Source organism: Lipomyces tetrasporus (genome assembly GCF_029532465.1).
Source record: "Lipomyces tetrasporus strain NRRL Y-64009 chromosome Unknown POJ06scaffold_11, whole genome shotgun sequence".
In the NCBI taxonomy this organism is placed as follows: domain Eukaryota; kingdom Fungi; phylum Ascomycota; class Lipomycetes; order Lipomycetales; family Lipomycetaceae; genus Lipomyces; species Lipomyces tetrasporus.
Window position 1 is genome coordinate 516,731 of NW_026611606.1, and position 13,558 is coordinate 530,288.

Consider the following 13,558-nt stretch of genomic DNA (forward strand, 5'->3'; position numbering starts at 1 on the left):
TAGTGAGTGGCGTTGAGAAATCTCTGCATTTGCATTCTTTGCTGCACATTCCGCACACCGTAGTTTATATCGCGTTAGGTAACCATACAATATGCTAGAAAGAATTATGAGAATTAAGGAAAGCGGCGTACCTGTCGTTCAGGAGATCAGAAGTCCAATCGCAAATAGATAATAATCGTGCCTTATCACATCATCTCATCACTGAGCCGCTCGCCCAACTGATCCGCAGATTGGGGGTCCCGGCGACGTGTGGACGAGACACTATCGCTCACCTGTACTGTTGCCACTTGCACATTTGTCGCGAGTTTGATACCTGTGGAAATAGGCGGTTTGCCTTAGTTCGTTAGGGTACCATTCTGATAATCAGACCCAAAATAACGTTGATGTCAAGGTTTAAATCAACCAATCTTTTCAACAACTTCTACGGCAGTAAGAACCAGTAATTAAGGTCAGTTGCTTTGCAGGCTTAAGGGTAAGCGTCAGAATTCACTGAGTCGAGGAAACAATAATCCGGCAACCCGGAATATCAGCGTAATGAAATTAGAACTCGGTCAGGTTCTCGTGGCGGATCCGGAGTTGCTAGCGCAACAGGAAGAGCAGCTCGCGGCCGAGAACCCGGAAATCGAGAGCGAACGCGACGACGAAATGAACACTGATGACAAGCACTGCATTGAGTGTGGTGATCAGCCTGCTGAATTGTTCTGCAACGCCTGCGAGGAACAGTTTTGCCTCGTGTGTTTTGGTTACTTGCATCGCACTGGAGTATGCTCTTTTTATCGTGTCGGATTGTGGGTAAATCACGGATAGTTACTTATTGTGTGATATTTAGAAACGAAAGGACCATCCTATCAAGAAAATTGACTACGAGCCGCCCGAAACGAATGAGAACGGAGAAGTCCGATCAAATGACGTTCCGGTCGCGCCTGACAACGCGTCTGTCAGCAACATGGATATCGACGAACAATCTTCACCTCCTAGTGGTGTTGCGACTCCTAATACAACCTTGTCAATGGCTCCCGAACCTATTATTATTGTATCGCAAGGCTCCGCGTCCTTTGGATCCTGGTTACTGCAACGGACGAAATATATTCCACTTCGGTTGACTCAAGGAGAGCGGAAACTTCTCAGATTGTAAGTTGTACTTCTTCTACGTTTGCACTTACGTGATGAATATGCTAATGCCAAATCCATAGATTAGAAGCTGCATTGAACGTGTCAGAATACACAGACAAAGTTGACGTACTCGCCTATTCGTCAAAAGCCAAGCGAATCATTGGCCAGCTACAAGAAATTTGCTCGATCTTAGCAGGTCTCGTCGTCGCAACAGACATGAAGCTTGGCCAGGAGATGTTCGAAGATAAGGACTTTGCACGCAACGCAAAATGGTTCAAGAAGATTTTCGAGATTGGTCGGCGATACAAGATTATGAATCCTCAGAAGATGCGCGACAGTTTTGGAAAATTGATGTACATGGTCATGGATTCGCGACTGCCTGAGGTTCAGGAGGTTATGGAGTTTGACTTGTTCATGCCGATTCTCACTGTTTATTCTTTCTTGGAGTCGAAAGACTGTTTGGCCCTTTTGGAGGATAACCTGATAGTCCAAGCAACAGCGGAAATCTATCCGGACCACAAGAAACGCTCGCAGATCCAGGCGGAAATTAAGCAGAAGGAAAAGGCAATTGAGACACTTGCCCGAAGATACTATAAGCCTGGAGTCATTGCCCAGGATGACATCCGGTAAGTCCATCCGTGTCTAGGAGAAATTTTTGTCATTAACGAATATCAGACAATGCCTGTATTCCATTGGCGATAACCATTCCTATCTGCGATCAAATAAGAATCCAGTTGAGAAGATACAAAAATACCTTCAGCAATATTTTCATCCCGAGAAGATCGAAGCTGAATACACGCTCGCGATCTCCTACGGCAGAGGTGGCGCGAGACTTTCACACAACCACGAAAAACAATACTACTACGTCAACCAATCACTCACTCTGTGGTCCATCATCATGAATGATATGTTCATGTTATGGAGCCTAGCGGATCAGGATTTGCTCTCTACGAACGGCCGGTACCGTCTGCTCGATACTGGTCAGGGCCTCAACCGCGTGCAGTCCTGCCCCGCCGTCTCGAGAGCAATGCAAGGTGTCATCTCGACCGCACAGAAGCGTGCTAAATCATGGATCGGTTCTTCAGTCGTACACCTTGGCGACAGAAGCGTGCCAAATGCGTGGTTTTTCCTAGACAAGTACCTACAGGTTCCACAAATTTTGAACCCACTAGAATCAGTCATCGGTAATATTGACGTCGTTGCGCGCGACCCGTTCGTGTACGACTGGATTAAAAGTCAATTTGGCAGTGTAGAAGACCTCAAGAAGACCATTTTATGCGATTTCTTCCAGCATGCGTTTGACGGATCCGGTGCGGACAATTTCCAGGAGGCCGGATCATGCATTGATGGACGACTTACTAGTGCGTGGAATTGGGCAAACTCGATTTCCAAGAAGCCGTATTTGAAGATCTTCTTGCTGTGTGGATTTACAGGATTCAATGGCACAGAAGGGTTTTAAATGCCAAGCTAAGATTCGATAGGCATTTGCAGTACCGCACACGACATGTGTATTGAAACATGGATTGGAATGCGAAAGTGGATGATATTGATATACACGGTCTCTACGTCATTCTCGAATTATATATTTCGTCCGTGTTTCGGTACATGGGATTATACAGGCTATGTTTCCATTTCTTTCGTGTTTAGATGCCAGCATAGATAGGTGTAATAAAAGCGGTTTAAGTAATTCTGCAAGTTGTTATTTACGATGGCCGCCTGCAGCTACTGTAAATGTCGACATATATCTAAGTTCACAGAACAATATTATCTTTATCAACAATTAACCATCCTATTTGTGCAACTCTCACCCATAATTACAAGTACACCAATTTCTATAAATCAAAGGAGCAATACGCTGTAACGATAACAAAGCACTTTTAAAACCCGACGTGCAAACCCATATATCACCGACAATAGAAAAACCAACTCAAAATAGTCTATGTGGAAGCAAAACCTGATAACGGCGGTGACTATAAGCTGTGGGCCCCTACATATCCTCGATGTTGTGTGGTTCTATAGAATGCAAAAATTTAGTATACCACACAAGCACCGCGACGTCGACTGTCACCGAGACAAAATAACCGCGCTGAGGGATATCATGAAAACAACCATCCGAAAAGTAAATCATTGCTGACGTTTACTTCATCGTTCAGAAAGCTAACACAACATAACCGTCTGCCAATCATTCTACCGAGTCGAAATCAAAAGGGAAGGAGAGAGAATAATCACCATCTACGGTATCCGAGAGGGGCCGAATTCGAGCCTGAGTAACCGCCGGATCTGTTGCCGCCGCTCCATCCGCCACGGCTACCACCACGGCCGCCACCACCCCCCCATCGGCTGTTGCTGGAACCCCCGCGCGAGAAGCGGCCCATCTCTTCCAGTTTGGGGTCAATGTACTGTTTGGCCTCTCGTAAGATAGTCAAGAGGTCACGCGCCTGCTTGGAGTTGTCGCTGGTGAAGAGAGTGATAGCGGTACCGGTAGTACCGGCTCTGCCAGTTCGGCCAATTCTGTGGACATAGTCCTGATTAATTAGCATACGCTACGCAAAATCATGCAAACGAAGTAGCATACCTCACTGTTGTTAGGATAGTCGTAGTTGATGACAAATTTAATGTCCTTAACATCTATCGGCATCCATTAGTATCAAAGAGCTCACAAAGTTGAACTTCAACATCTCCTATCCTCTATTCGTCGACTAATTTCTTCGTCATGTTCTAACCCTCACGTATCGCGCGCACATGCAGCATGTGCTTTGTCAACCGACGTTGTAAACAACTGCAATTGTATGATTTCTCGTCGGTACACAATGTATATACACGTTCACATATTGGTATGTCATTTTCTTTCATTTTCTTACACCGAGTCAGGCAAAACAGTCCTTGAAGGTTGCATAAATCACATGATTGGAGTACCTTAGTTCTTATGAAGAGGGCTCGTACTTGGCGCGAGAGCATCAGCGCCATAAAGCATTCTGAGAAGGTTACAGTGTAGCATTGGAACATCAAGAAATGTATTATCATCTCTTTTCTTCTCACCAAAAAGGCTTCTAATAAAATACACAGAATCCTTTCTTTCTGTACGATCCCTTGTTCTGCTAGCAAAACCTTGGAACAAAAGAAAAGATATAGTCTGTATCTTTAGAATTGATGCATTTTCGGTGAAGAAACGAATGTCCAATTCCTTCTCCTCTCCTTCGGAACGGTAAAATAAACCACGTGGTTAACTCGGTTTGAAAGAAAGAAGCCAACAAGCAATATGGTTCGAGTGTTTGCACCAGCCTCATGCATACACCGAACAGAAATCATTGCAGAAGAATACAATGGAGTAGCCTTCCTAAGTCAGCTGTCACGTCGGGATATTATAGGCTCCCACGTGAAGCCAGACAAATGATGCCGGAGACACGAGAGTTAAACCAGTACAAAGAAACAAGAATAGAGAAGAGCAGAGATCTTGTGGGTATCTAGAGACAGAAATCAGGATATATCATACCAATACCACGGGAGGCAACGTCGGTCGCCACCATGATGGGCGACTTTGAGGTTCGAAATTCGTTCAAAACCCAGTCACGCTCGTTCTGGGCCTTGTCGCCATGAATCGCCAGCGCAGGCCAGCCATCCTGACGAAGGAATTTGGTGACATCGTCCGCCACACGCTTAGTGCCAACAAAAATAAGAACCTTGGAATCTTGCTTTTCCATGGCTTTTTCGAGATGCTTGACCAATCTATGCATTATTAGCATACGACAGTAGTAACACGGGGCACAGCAGCTTACCTATCTCTCTTTTCCATCTCCGTAACCACCTCAACGATCTGCGTGATATTGTGGGAAGCAGACAATTCAAGAGAGCCAATGTTGACCTGAATATAGTCATGCAGATAGTCATTGGCTAGACGCTGGACCTCCTTGGGCCAGGTAGCGGACCACATGCAAGTCTGACGATCGGGCCGGATTTGGTCGACGATCTTTCTAATCTGAGGTTCGAACCCCATGTCCAACATACGATCAGCTTCGTCAAGGACAAGGTAAGTCACGCGGCGGAGATTAGTCTTGCCGGACTCGATCATGTCGATCAAACGACCAGGAGTGGCAATACAAATTTCGACGCCACGGGCGAGATCACGGATTTGCTGACCTCGAGGAACACCACCGTAGACACAGGTGTTGCGGATACGGGATGACTTGCCGAACTTGGTGCACTCCTGCTGGATCTGAACAGCAAGCTCACGAGTGGGTGCAAGAACCAAAACAATGGGGCCATCACCGGGAGCGAGAAGGGGCTGAGCGTTTATGTGAACGATGGCGGGAAGACAATACGAAAGCGTCTTTCCGGAACCAGTCTCAGCAATTCCAACCAAATCACGACCAGAAAGAGCCATAGGCCATCCCTGCGACTGAATTGCAGTAGGAGCGGTAAATCCCTGCGCCTTAACCTCGGTGAGCACGTATGCTAGAATCAATTAGCCTTATATATCCCACGCCACCAATTCACAAACACAAACTTACAAGGAAAACCAGCCTCGTCAAAAGTCTCAACAGGTCTCGGAACGTCATTCCCCTTAACAGTCATCTTCTTATCAGTACGGAACTGCTCGATATGGCGATCAGAGTGGGCGGTAACATTAGGATGCTCCTTGTAAAAGTTCTTCTCGAATCTGGGAAGCGATTCCAAATTCCAATCCTGCTTCTTCAAACTAGCTCCAAGATTCGACATGCGATCACCTCCGGAACCGCCCCAGGACGAAGAACCTCCATCGCGAGAACCATAGTCGCCGCCACGAGAGCCGTAGGAACGGCTGCCGGACCCGCGACCGCGGTCGCTGCGGTCGTAATCGCGGCTACTGCGGTCACGATCGTATCCGCCTGATGAACGATAAGAACCGCCGCCGTAAGAAGAACCTCCGAAACTCATGTTGTATTAACTGTGTATGTCTAACTGGTGATTGTTGGTCAAGGAGGAATTAAGGATGTTGGATATGGAGAGGGCGAAGGAGGGAGGTGAAAGTTTTAATCGAGTGTGGTAAGTGGCAAAAACTCTATTGGAATGTGACAAGTCGAGCTCATAGCCACTGAATGGGTGACAAGCCACGTGCGGCTCTTGCCACTCCTTCAAGCCCCTTGTTCGGCCAGAATGTTAGCATCGTCCAGGGCAACATCAGTCCGTCATTAGTCGAATGAAGTAAAATTAGGTAGAACTATAGTACATATGTTGAGTTTTGAGAGGATAATACTTAGAATAAAAGCCTAACCATTTTCCGTTATGCAAGAATGACAATACACTCCTTAATAAGTACACACAATCAATTTCGGATTATTTTGACGGACCCTTAATGCAATCGGCGTTGCTTCGTCTTCTCGAATATGGTCTTGATCATTTCGTTGCCCAAGCTTGTTGCATCTGCAAATCTTGGTGAGAAGTACTCCTGCGTGGCCTCGAACCTGCGCCTGTACAGGTTAAAATCTCCCCATGTGATGATTTCACTCCATGACCGAGCAGCCATGGTAAACTCCAAATCATCAGCCCTGAACGTATCATTCCCCAAAGCAACGTTGATGCAGTCATCCAACAGGCCAGGCGACTGGAACAAGTACTCAGTGACCCCCAGCCAAATTCTAAACAGTGGAGTACTGCAGATCATGTGGTCGTACGGCACGATTCCCAATTTCCACCAGCAGTCAACCATGGCGAGTAGGCTCAGATGAGAGTTGGGAGTTCGCTCTTCCAGTGGAACGTTTGACAGCGAGAATTTGTCCAGCAAATCGTCTGAAAGTAGAAGCTCGTGGTTAGGTGGTAATCCTCCAAAAACAGCCTTCCTCGCTGCATATATTCGTTGCCGGAATTCGTCCGCTTTATGCTCGATCATCAACGTAAACAGCTGTGTCACGGACTTGGCGTACTGCAAAATCTGTGCTTGGGCAGCGGGATTCATGATCGCCAGGCCGGCGTAGACGTGCCACTTGTTTGAGAAAATTCGCAGGGAGATATTGATCTTGACGTTCTCGATACCGCCGACGTAACGCGGGACTTCCCATGGGAACTGGCTGTTCGCGTGCCACGCGACTCCCATACTCAGAAATGCAGCGTGCGTGGCGGCTTGTGTGTCTGCTGTGATCTTGTCATGCTGGGTCGCAGTGAGGTAAACGAATTGCGAGTTGAAGCAGGCGAGCACTGTTCGGACGAGATCCAGTGCTTCGTCTGACGCTCGATGCTGGATCAACACCAGTGGCTGTCCTCGAGTATCAACGTTCGGACCGTGGAGAGAGTGGCACGATACAATTTGAACATCAGCAGGCAAGTGCTTTTCAAACGCGGCAATCTCGGGTGCCTTGCATGATGTCTGACCGCCCACAACAGCACCAACCTTGGTTGCTATAATTGTTAGACATTTAACTCTGCTGGAACCTTAGAATAAATGTATCTTACAAGGGCCATACATAGCGACAATGCTGTCGATATTCTCGGCCTCGACGGAGTAAATGATGTAATCACTCAGTCGCGAGACATAGTGGCCGTTCTCGAAAATATTGACCAATGGATCTACATGTTGTCAGTTCGCAGTTGCTCTTAGCTAGTAGTTTCCCCAGTGACTGGGGTCTTACTGGAAGCGTATTCCTCCTTTAGTTTCTCAAACCGCTCAGGCCTGTCGCATGCATTGATCCTATACGAGAGATTAGCTTTCTGACTGGACATTCCTATTCCTCGACGTCTACCATCGCCACTAGTACGATGGCAAGAATACCATATCCGTACTACCCACTACTTATAGACTACTAAATTGGAATACACATACTTCCAACCTGCAGCCGACAATCGTCGTGCGTACATCCGTCCCATATCGCCCATCCCAATAATCCCAATCTGCACAACTCGGGGATCTGGTATAAGCGTCGCAGTCATTTTGTTCTTTCTTCCAATAAAAATACTGCAGTAGGCTAATTATACAACATAACTGGAAGAAAATGAACTCAAGCTGTGAGCGCTTTGGTCGGTTGGCTGGCAGTTCAGGCTAAGAGGAGTCAGCCGCGAGTCAGTGACTCGAGAAACGAAAGTTTCAGGGACTGATGTTCGCAAAAGCCTACACAGTCCACATCTAAATACGGCATTTGAAAGCAGTCGGAATTTACCGTGACAAACTACGTCAACACCGCTATGCTTACCCTCCAGATGAGCGATGCAATCAAGCTACAAGGAATCTGTAAATCTAGGATGGTTGTAGGCGAGTCTTCATAGTCGACTGCTCGTTGCTCCATCAATGCAGCTCCATAGTCAGCAGTGGCACCGAGTGAATGACAGAAGAGTCAATTCACATGCAATGTTGAGACACGAGATTTGTCGTTGTTTTGAGTTACAGTGCTATCCAACATCCACGCACAATACGATGAGGAATACTACTGTCATGGTTGTTGCAACTGATTCCGCACTTTGGGCAATCGTCATCCTTCACCTAGACTCTGTGAGGAAAAGCTGGACATGTGTCGTCGGAGAGCGGAATCTTGGGCTAGTCTACATTTCGGTGTTGGCCGGTAAAAATTAAAGGAGTAACTTATTATCCTCTGAAGATGCAGGATCCGACTACCATCATTGCACCCGATTCGCTGCAATGATCAAGTGACTGGACAGAGGCGTTCGCTGACAGAAATCCCTCTGCCCGTTACAATTCGTACTCAGAAGATGAAGGCTAAATACCCGCGCGTGCTTTCTTGTTTGAATGTCATTTTCACGGTCTTGGTTATTCTCATCGATAACTGTTTGCCAACTACAACTCTCGCAATGTATGACATCTGCTATTGCCTCGTCATCATTGCAACCGAGTTAGTCTGACCTATAATCAGTACAGGCTGAACGTGAATGGGTAGTTGGCCGAATAAATTGCCAAATTCACTAATTCGCTGGCGTAATCAGCGATATATTCATGCTCTACCAAAACAAAATAAAACTGTTCTATTTGCTCGCTCTTTCCCGTTCGACAATGGCACAGCGTCAAGCAGATATCATGCAACGCCAGATGGAGAAGCAGATCGAGGAGCGGAAATTTCGTTCGGTGTTGATCGCGTGCTGCATGCAACGAGACTGGACGAGCACAGTAATTTTGTTAGGGCTTGCACCGACGTCATCAGCGACACAATCTAGTTTCGGACAGCAGAACTAAGAGTCAGCCGTACTCTTGAGATGACCGCCCCATCCGATGTATTCTCTCCCGTTGCAAAAATCGGCAATCGGCATTACATTCTTCCAAGTGATAGTATGGACGATCATCGTGGAGGAGGTGCAGACCCCGAAAAGAGTGGTGTGAGACAAGAGACGCCGCAGGAGATCTGGTGGCTTGCTTAATGATAGTGGGAGATCAGGCGAGATGATCGCAAAAATCAGGAACTTAGCGGACGGGAAGATACGGTAGACGCTATGACCAGAACAGACATAAACAAACAGAAACAGAAATGTAAATAAAACCAGGCCATGGCTGATGCGCGATTTCGTCTGAGATAAGGCCACTCTGAAACGGATGCTTCGGTCAGTACGGCAAATGAACGCGATTGAAATGTTTTGGACGCGTCAGCGTGCGAGATAAGCAACTCAAGCATTCGACTGTGAGAATCAGTCGACGATTTGGGACTAATGGACTTAATGTGCAGAGCACGGGGTAATCCGATATCTGCAAACTGGTCACTAGTAAAACGTAGACAATGAAGAACCATGACAATTGTGTGGAGCAATCATGCTGATAGAGCCGTGTTCGCATATGAGACGGTACCTTGAGAGTTGATGAATCCTTCTTGAGATGAGTCGCCGTGGCTTCTGCCTTAATTGATGAGTCGCGCAGCGAGGTAAGCTCCACTAGGACCGACTTAGCGTAGTAAGTCCGTTACAGAGATTCAGGCCAGGTGACCCCACAGTATACAAACCTGACCCAGGAGACGATTGCGGCGTAGATCGTTACGCTACCATTGGCCGCAGCTGAACGCAGGTGAAGAAGCAGACCGGCTGTCCGGGACTCGAGCTGTCTAGTGGGACATAGCCGGCATAGCGGAAGCAGTTATCTATTTCATACACTCCGACGCATTGGACGACTCTGCCAGGGCCGGTAGCGTGATGCGCGATAGTGCTAGATGACAACCGACATCATATACATCAAGTCCAGCCCTACCAAGTCGAGCAGCAATGTAGATCCACGTAATCAGCCCGGGCAACGGCGAGAGGAGACTTTGGAACCAGCGCTGCAACTCGCGAGGCGGCGTTGAACTCGGGAGAACAACTCTTATTTGCTTCCGCCGAATCATGATCGCGCTTTCCCCGACCAGCGCAGATGCCGCTAAGATTAACCTACAAGTCTGAAAATAAGAGACTAAGTAGTGCCGGCTATCAGCACTGGTCATCATAAGAATTTAGTAGTATACAGTAATTTCAGAGAGCCGATAGCCGCACCCGTGAGCAAACCGGGTCCATCGCAGAAGAGCGACGCCAGAAGCGTCACCCGCAATCGCACGTGCGGTTGATAGATGCGGGATGACTGCGGCTTGGCAGATCGTGCCTGTTTGAGTGCCGCCCTCGGACGAGCAGTGGGCAACAACGCACAACGGAGCGCATGAACATGGCGCACAATCAGAGTGCGGCGGGCAGCGGCCAAGTGCGGTTGGGCGGTAGGCGGTCGGACATGGCCGACAGCCGCATGTGGCTGCGATGAGCCTGACTCGCACGACTTCAGCACTGTCGCCAAAACTTCGCCTACCGCCTAGCACTGGGCTTATCGAACGCGCAAATGACTGCGAGCTGCTGTGCCGTTGGATCTAGTAGTCCGTCGTCCATTGTCCGCAGTCGCGCGACGACCCTTGATCATGCCTCGCGATCGGATAGCTGTCGAACGCTCCTCCGTCATCGCTCGTATAAAGTCGCCTTTAAATCCCTCCCCTCGACATCTCGTCTTCACACTTGTCAACATCTACGAAAGGTACTTCCCACTCACACTTCTTTCCTCCTTCACTGCATAGTCAATACCTGCATCCACAATGGCCAAACTATCCGCTGCCCGCTACGGAAAGGACAACATTCGTCTTCTCAAGGTCGAGCGTGATGCCACCAATCCCAAGCTCCAATACGTCTACGAATTCACCATCCGAGTTATGCTCGAAGGTGACATCGCCACTGCATACACCCACGCGGACAATACTCCCGTCGTCACGACCGACAGCATGAAGAACACCACGCACAGTACGTGTCCAAAGCATCCAGTTCCTTTAATCTGCCGACTGACACTGAATAGTTCTCGCCAAGAAGAATCCTGTCTCTCCTCCTGAACTCTTTGCCGCTATTCTCGGAACTCACTTCGTCACCACCTACGACCACATTCACAAGGTCTTTGTCCACATTGTCCAGCACCGATGGACCCGCTACGCTGTTGACGGTGTTCCTCACGAGCACTCCTTCATTCGTGACGGCGAAGAGGTCCGTGTCGTTGACGCCGAAATTGACGAGTCTGGCGAGATTCTTCTCTCGGGCGGGATTGCCGACCTTCTTGTCTTGAAGTCCACAGGCTCCGCTTTCTACGGCTATATCCAGGACAAATACACTACTCTCCCCGAGACCTGGGACCGCATCATGTCCACTGCTATCGATTCTAACTGGAAGTTCAAGCCATTCGAGAACTTGGAAGCTGTCCGGTCTGCCGTCGACACTCTCGAAGAGGGCTACCAATCAGCACGCAACATCACCCTTAAGACCTTCGCTCTCGACGACTCTGCCAGTGTCCAGGCCACTCTCTTCAAGATGTGCAAGCTCATTCTCAGCGCCAACTCGCTCATTGCCGAGGTCAAGTACGCTCTCCCTAACAAGCACTATTTCGAGATCGATCTCTCCTGGTTCGAGGGCCTCAAGAACACTGGTGCCGATGCTCAGGTCTACGCGCCCCAGTCGAACCCGAATGGTCTTATCACCGCTACCGTCAGCCGTGACGACTAGATTTGTTCCCGCTGATGTATTTTCTTTGTATTATATTTGTCCTCATTTGCTTTACCGGGTTGATCTTGCGTCTGGTTATAGCGGATTGATGCTTTCTTTTTAGGTTACGATGAATGAATAGCGATCGGGCTGTGGGTTGATTTCTTTGCTATTAATGTTTGATCGTTCAATGTGGGTTGGGATTCGCTTTGCTTATTCGCTTATGACGTTAGTCTCACAGTAAATATTCCTCATATTGACAGTAGCCTTTAGCCATCTTAATCGCTGATGCTCATGTAAACGGAAGCAGAATACTAGTCTCAATCTCCCAACGGCTGTGTTAGTACATGATTACAACTCTCTGGGCATCTCGTGTAAATCTGCGAGGCTGGATCCATGCCGTTGACCGATTATGTCGCTGTTTGATTAATAATGTCTGCCATTTTGTGGAATACAGTCTGCGTATGTTATTTAAGTCATATATACAATGCAACCCAACCGCTCATCTATACAGCCTATATTACAAAATCCGGCACAATCTTTCTTCACTCTTCCTCCTTCGCCAATTCATTCGCTTTGATCACCTCCGGTGTCTCAGCCCAAAACCGTATAACATTCTGCTGGTAATCGTGCTCGGGTCCTTCAAACGTGCGAAGCCGCTCCAACCGTATTTTCCGTAACCGATTCTTCGGCAACATACCACTCACAGCTTTCCTCAGCACCTCACCGTACCCTTTCTTACTGACCAACCGCTCCATTGTCATCTCCTTCAATCCACCGGGAGTCTGCGTGTGCGTCCTGTAAATCTTCTGCTTGAACTTGTTCCCCGACGTCTTTAGTAAATTGCAATTCGTAACCACGACGTAATCACCGCAGTCGCTAGCCGGAGAGTAGATAGGCTTGTGTTTACCCATTAGCGTGATCGCGATCGAGGACGCGAGACGGCCGAGCGTGCGAGAGTCTTTCTCAAGGTCGACGTGGTGCCACACCCGGGTGTACGCCAGTCGGGTCTATTGAATTGTTAAACGCTGGTCCACGATGACGCAGGCAATATGGAACAACACTGAAAATACATACCTTTCCTAGTAAATTCGCCATAGCGTGAGAATATGACGTGAACTGTCCGCAGAACGCGAGTTGTCGATGCCAGGAATCCGAAGATGTAGTACTTCGGGAAGAAAATTGTAGCCCACCCCTGATGGGTAGCTCACGACTGCACAGACATCTCTCGCTTGTAACCCTAAATCATACAGCCATATGACGGTTAAAGTGTCAAAGGTCGATTCTCAAGGCACGTCCCACACGAGTCCAGCAGCTACACCACCATCGCGTCTCCAGCGAGCGGTCTGTCTCGAAAGAGAACTAAGCCAAGCACCGAGCGAGTTCGCGGTAAAAACAACACTCCGACACCGTCTCCAGTCGCGGGTTACGGTGCAGTACGGCGACGTAACAGGTTAACGGACGCGCGCAATTTACAGATCTCCGCACAAGATTATTTTGTGTTTTCTAG

At 48.1% G+C, this 13,558-nt stretch overlaps 6 protein-coding genes across 6 annotated transcripts; 2 read left to right on the forward strand and 4 right to left on the reverse strand.

Moving 5' to 3' along the window:
• The first annotated feature begins 227 nt into the window (after nt 1-227).
• Nucleotides 228-2,812, forward strand: POJ06DRAFT_32116 (uncharacterized protein). The gene is made up of 4 exons (XM_056190868.1): nt 228-762; nt 830-1,131; nt 1,194-1,739; nt 1,789-2,812. Exons 1-4 carry the CDS (start codon nt 535-537, stop codon nt 2,570-2,572), a joined length of 1,860 nt encoding a protein of 619 aa, XP_056040905.1. The 5' UTR covers nt 228-534; the 3' UTR covers nt 2,573-2,812.
• A 480-nt stretch (nt 2,813-3,292) lies between these two features.
• On the reverse strand, nt 3,293-3,981 carry POJ06DRAFT_32088 (P-loop containing nucleoside triphosphate hydrolase protein). The gene is made up of 2 exons (XM_056190866.1): nt 3,689-3,981; nt 3,293-3,638 (listed from the first exon to the last, which is right to left on the reverse strand). The coding sequence occupies exons 1-2, from the start codon at nt 3,749-3,751 to the stop codon at nt 3,339-3,341; spliced, it is 363 nt and encodes a 120-aa protein (XP_056040906.1). The 5' UTR covers nt 3,752-3,981; the 3' UTR covers nt 3,293-3,338.
• A 376-nt stretch (nt 3,982-4,357) lies between these two features.
• POJ06DRAFT_32099 (P-loop containing nucleoside triphosphate hydrolase protein) lies at nt 4,358-6,120 on the reverse strand. The gene is made up of 3 exons (XM_056190867.1): nt 5,622-6,120; nt 4,890-5,565; nt 4,358-4,839 (listed from the first exon to the last, which is right to left on the reverse strand). The coding sequence occupies exons 1-3, from the start codon at nt 6,025-6,027 to the stop codon at nt 4,578-4,580; spliced, it is 1,344 nt and encodes a 447-aa protein (XP_056040907.1). The 5' UTR covers nt 6,028-6,120; the 3' UTR covers nt 4,358-4,577.
• Nucleotides 6,121-6,279: 159 nt separating this feature from the next.
• Nucleotides 6,280-8,174, reverse strand: POJ06DRAFT_32185 (uncharacterized protein). Its single transcript, XM_056190869.1, has 4 exons — nt 7,907-8,174; nt 7,716-7,774; nt 7,540-7,653; nt 6,280-7,485 (listed from the first exon to the last, which is right to left on the reverse strand). Exons 1-4 carry the CDS (start codon nt 8,011-8,013, stop codon nt 6,443-6,445), a joined length of 1,323 nt encoding a protein of 440 aa, XP_056040908.1. The 5' UTR covers nt 8,014-8,174; the 3' UTR covers nt 6,280-6,442.
• A 2,682-nt stretch (nt 8,175-10,856) lies between these two features.
• POJ06DRAFT_261420 (uncharacterized protein) lies at nt 10,857-12,504 on the forward strand. The gene is made up of 2 exons (XM_056188618.1): nt 10,857-11,322; nt 11,375-12,504. The coding sequence occupies exons 1-2, from the start codon at nt 11,121-11,123 to the stop codon at nt 12,067-12,069; spliced, it is 897 nt and encodes a 298-aa protein (XP_056040909.1). The 5' UTR covers nt 10,857-11,120; the 3' UTR covers nt 12,070-12,504.
• On the reverse strand, nt 12,505-13,223 carry POJ06DRAFT_261423 (ribosomal protein L13). Its single transcript, XM_056188619.1, has one exon. It carries the CDS (start codon nt 12,960-12,962, stop codon nt 12,594-12,596), a length of 369 nt encoding a protein of 122 aa, XP_056040910.1. The 5' UTR covers nt 12,963-13,223; the 3' UTR covers nt 12,505-12,593.
• Between the last annotated feature and the right edge of the window lie 335 nt (nt 13,224-13,558).

What these genes read in the sequence shown, in the direction of transcription:
- POJ06DRAFT_32116 (XM_056190868.1), top strand. Translation starts at nt 535, where the DNA reads ATGAAATTAGAACTCGGTCAGGTTCTCGTGGCGGATCCGGAGTTGCTA. An exon ending in GAGCGGAAACTTCTCAGATT is followed by an intron (nt 1,132 to 1,193) that starts GTAAGTTGTACT and finishes CCAAATCCATAG; the next exon opens with ATTAGAAGCTGCATTGAACG. An exon ending in ATTGCCCAGGATGACATCCG is followed by an intron (nt 1,740 to 1,788) that starts GTAAGTCCATCC and finishes AACGAATATCAG; the next exon opens with ACAATGCCTGTATTCCATTG.
- POJ06DRAFT_32088 (XM_056190866.1), bottom strand. Translation starts at nt 3,751, where the DNA reads ATGCCGATAGATGTTAAGGACATTAAATTTGTCATCAACTACGACTAT. An exon ending in ACTATCCTAACAACAGTGAG is followed by an intron (nt 3,639 to 3,688) that starts GTATGCTACTTC and finishes CTAATTAATCAG; the next exon opens with GACTATGTCCACAGAATTGG.
- POJ06DRAFT_32099 (XM_056190867.1), bottom strand. Translation starts at nt 6,027, where the DNA reads ATGAGTTTCGGAGGTTCTTCTTACGGCGGCGGTTCTTATCGTTCATCA. An exon ending in TGACGAGGCTGGTTTTCCTT is followed by an intron (nt 5,566 to 5,621) that starts GTAAGTTTGTGT and finishes AATTGATTCTAG; the next exon opens with CATACGTGCTCACCGAGGTT. An exon ending in GAGATGGAAAAGAGAGATAG is followed by an intron (nt 4,840 to 4,889) that starts GTAAGCTGCTGT and finishes AATAATGCATAG; the next exon opens with ATTGGTCAAGCATCTCGAAA.
- POJ06DRAFT_32185 (XM_056190869.1), bottom strand. Translation starts at nt 8,013, where the DNA reads ATGACTGCGACGCTTATACCAGATCCCCGAGTTGTGCAGATTGGGATT. An exon ending in TTGTCGGCTGCAGGTTGGAA is followed by an intron (nt 7,775 to 7,906) that starts GTATGTGTATTC and finishes TCTCTCGTATAG; the next exon opens with GATCAATGCATGCGACAGGC. An exon ending in AAAGGAGGAATACGCTTCCA is followed by an intron (nt 7,654 to 7,715) that starts GTAAGACCCCAG and finishes GACAACATGTAG; the next exon opens with ATCCATTGGTCAATATTTTC.
- POJ06DRAFT_261420 (XM_056188618.1), top strand. Translation starts at nt 11,121, where the DNA reads ATGGCCAAACTATCCGCTGCCCGCTACGGAAAGGACAACATTCGTCTT. An exon ending in CATGAAGAACACCACGCACA is followed by an intron (nt 11,323 to 11,374) that starts GTACGTGTCCAA and finishes GACACTGAATAG; the next exon opens with TTCTCGCCAAGAAGAATCCT.
- POJ06DRAFT_261423 (XM_056188619.1), bottom strand. Translation starts at nt 12,962, where the DNA reads ATGGGTAAACACAAGCCTATCTACTCTCCGGCTAGCGACTGCGGTGAT.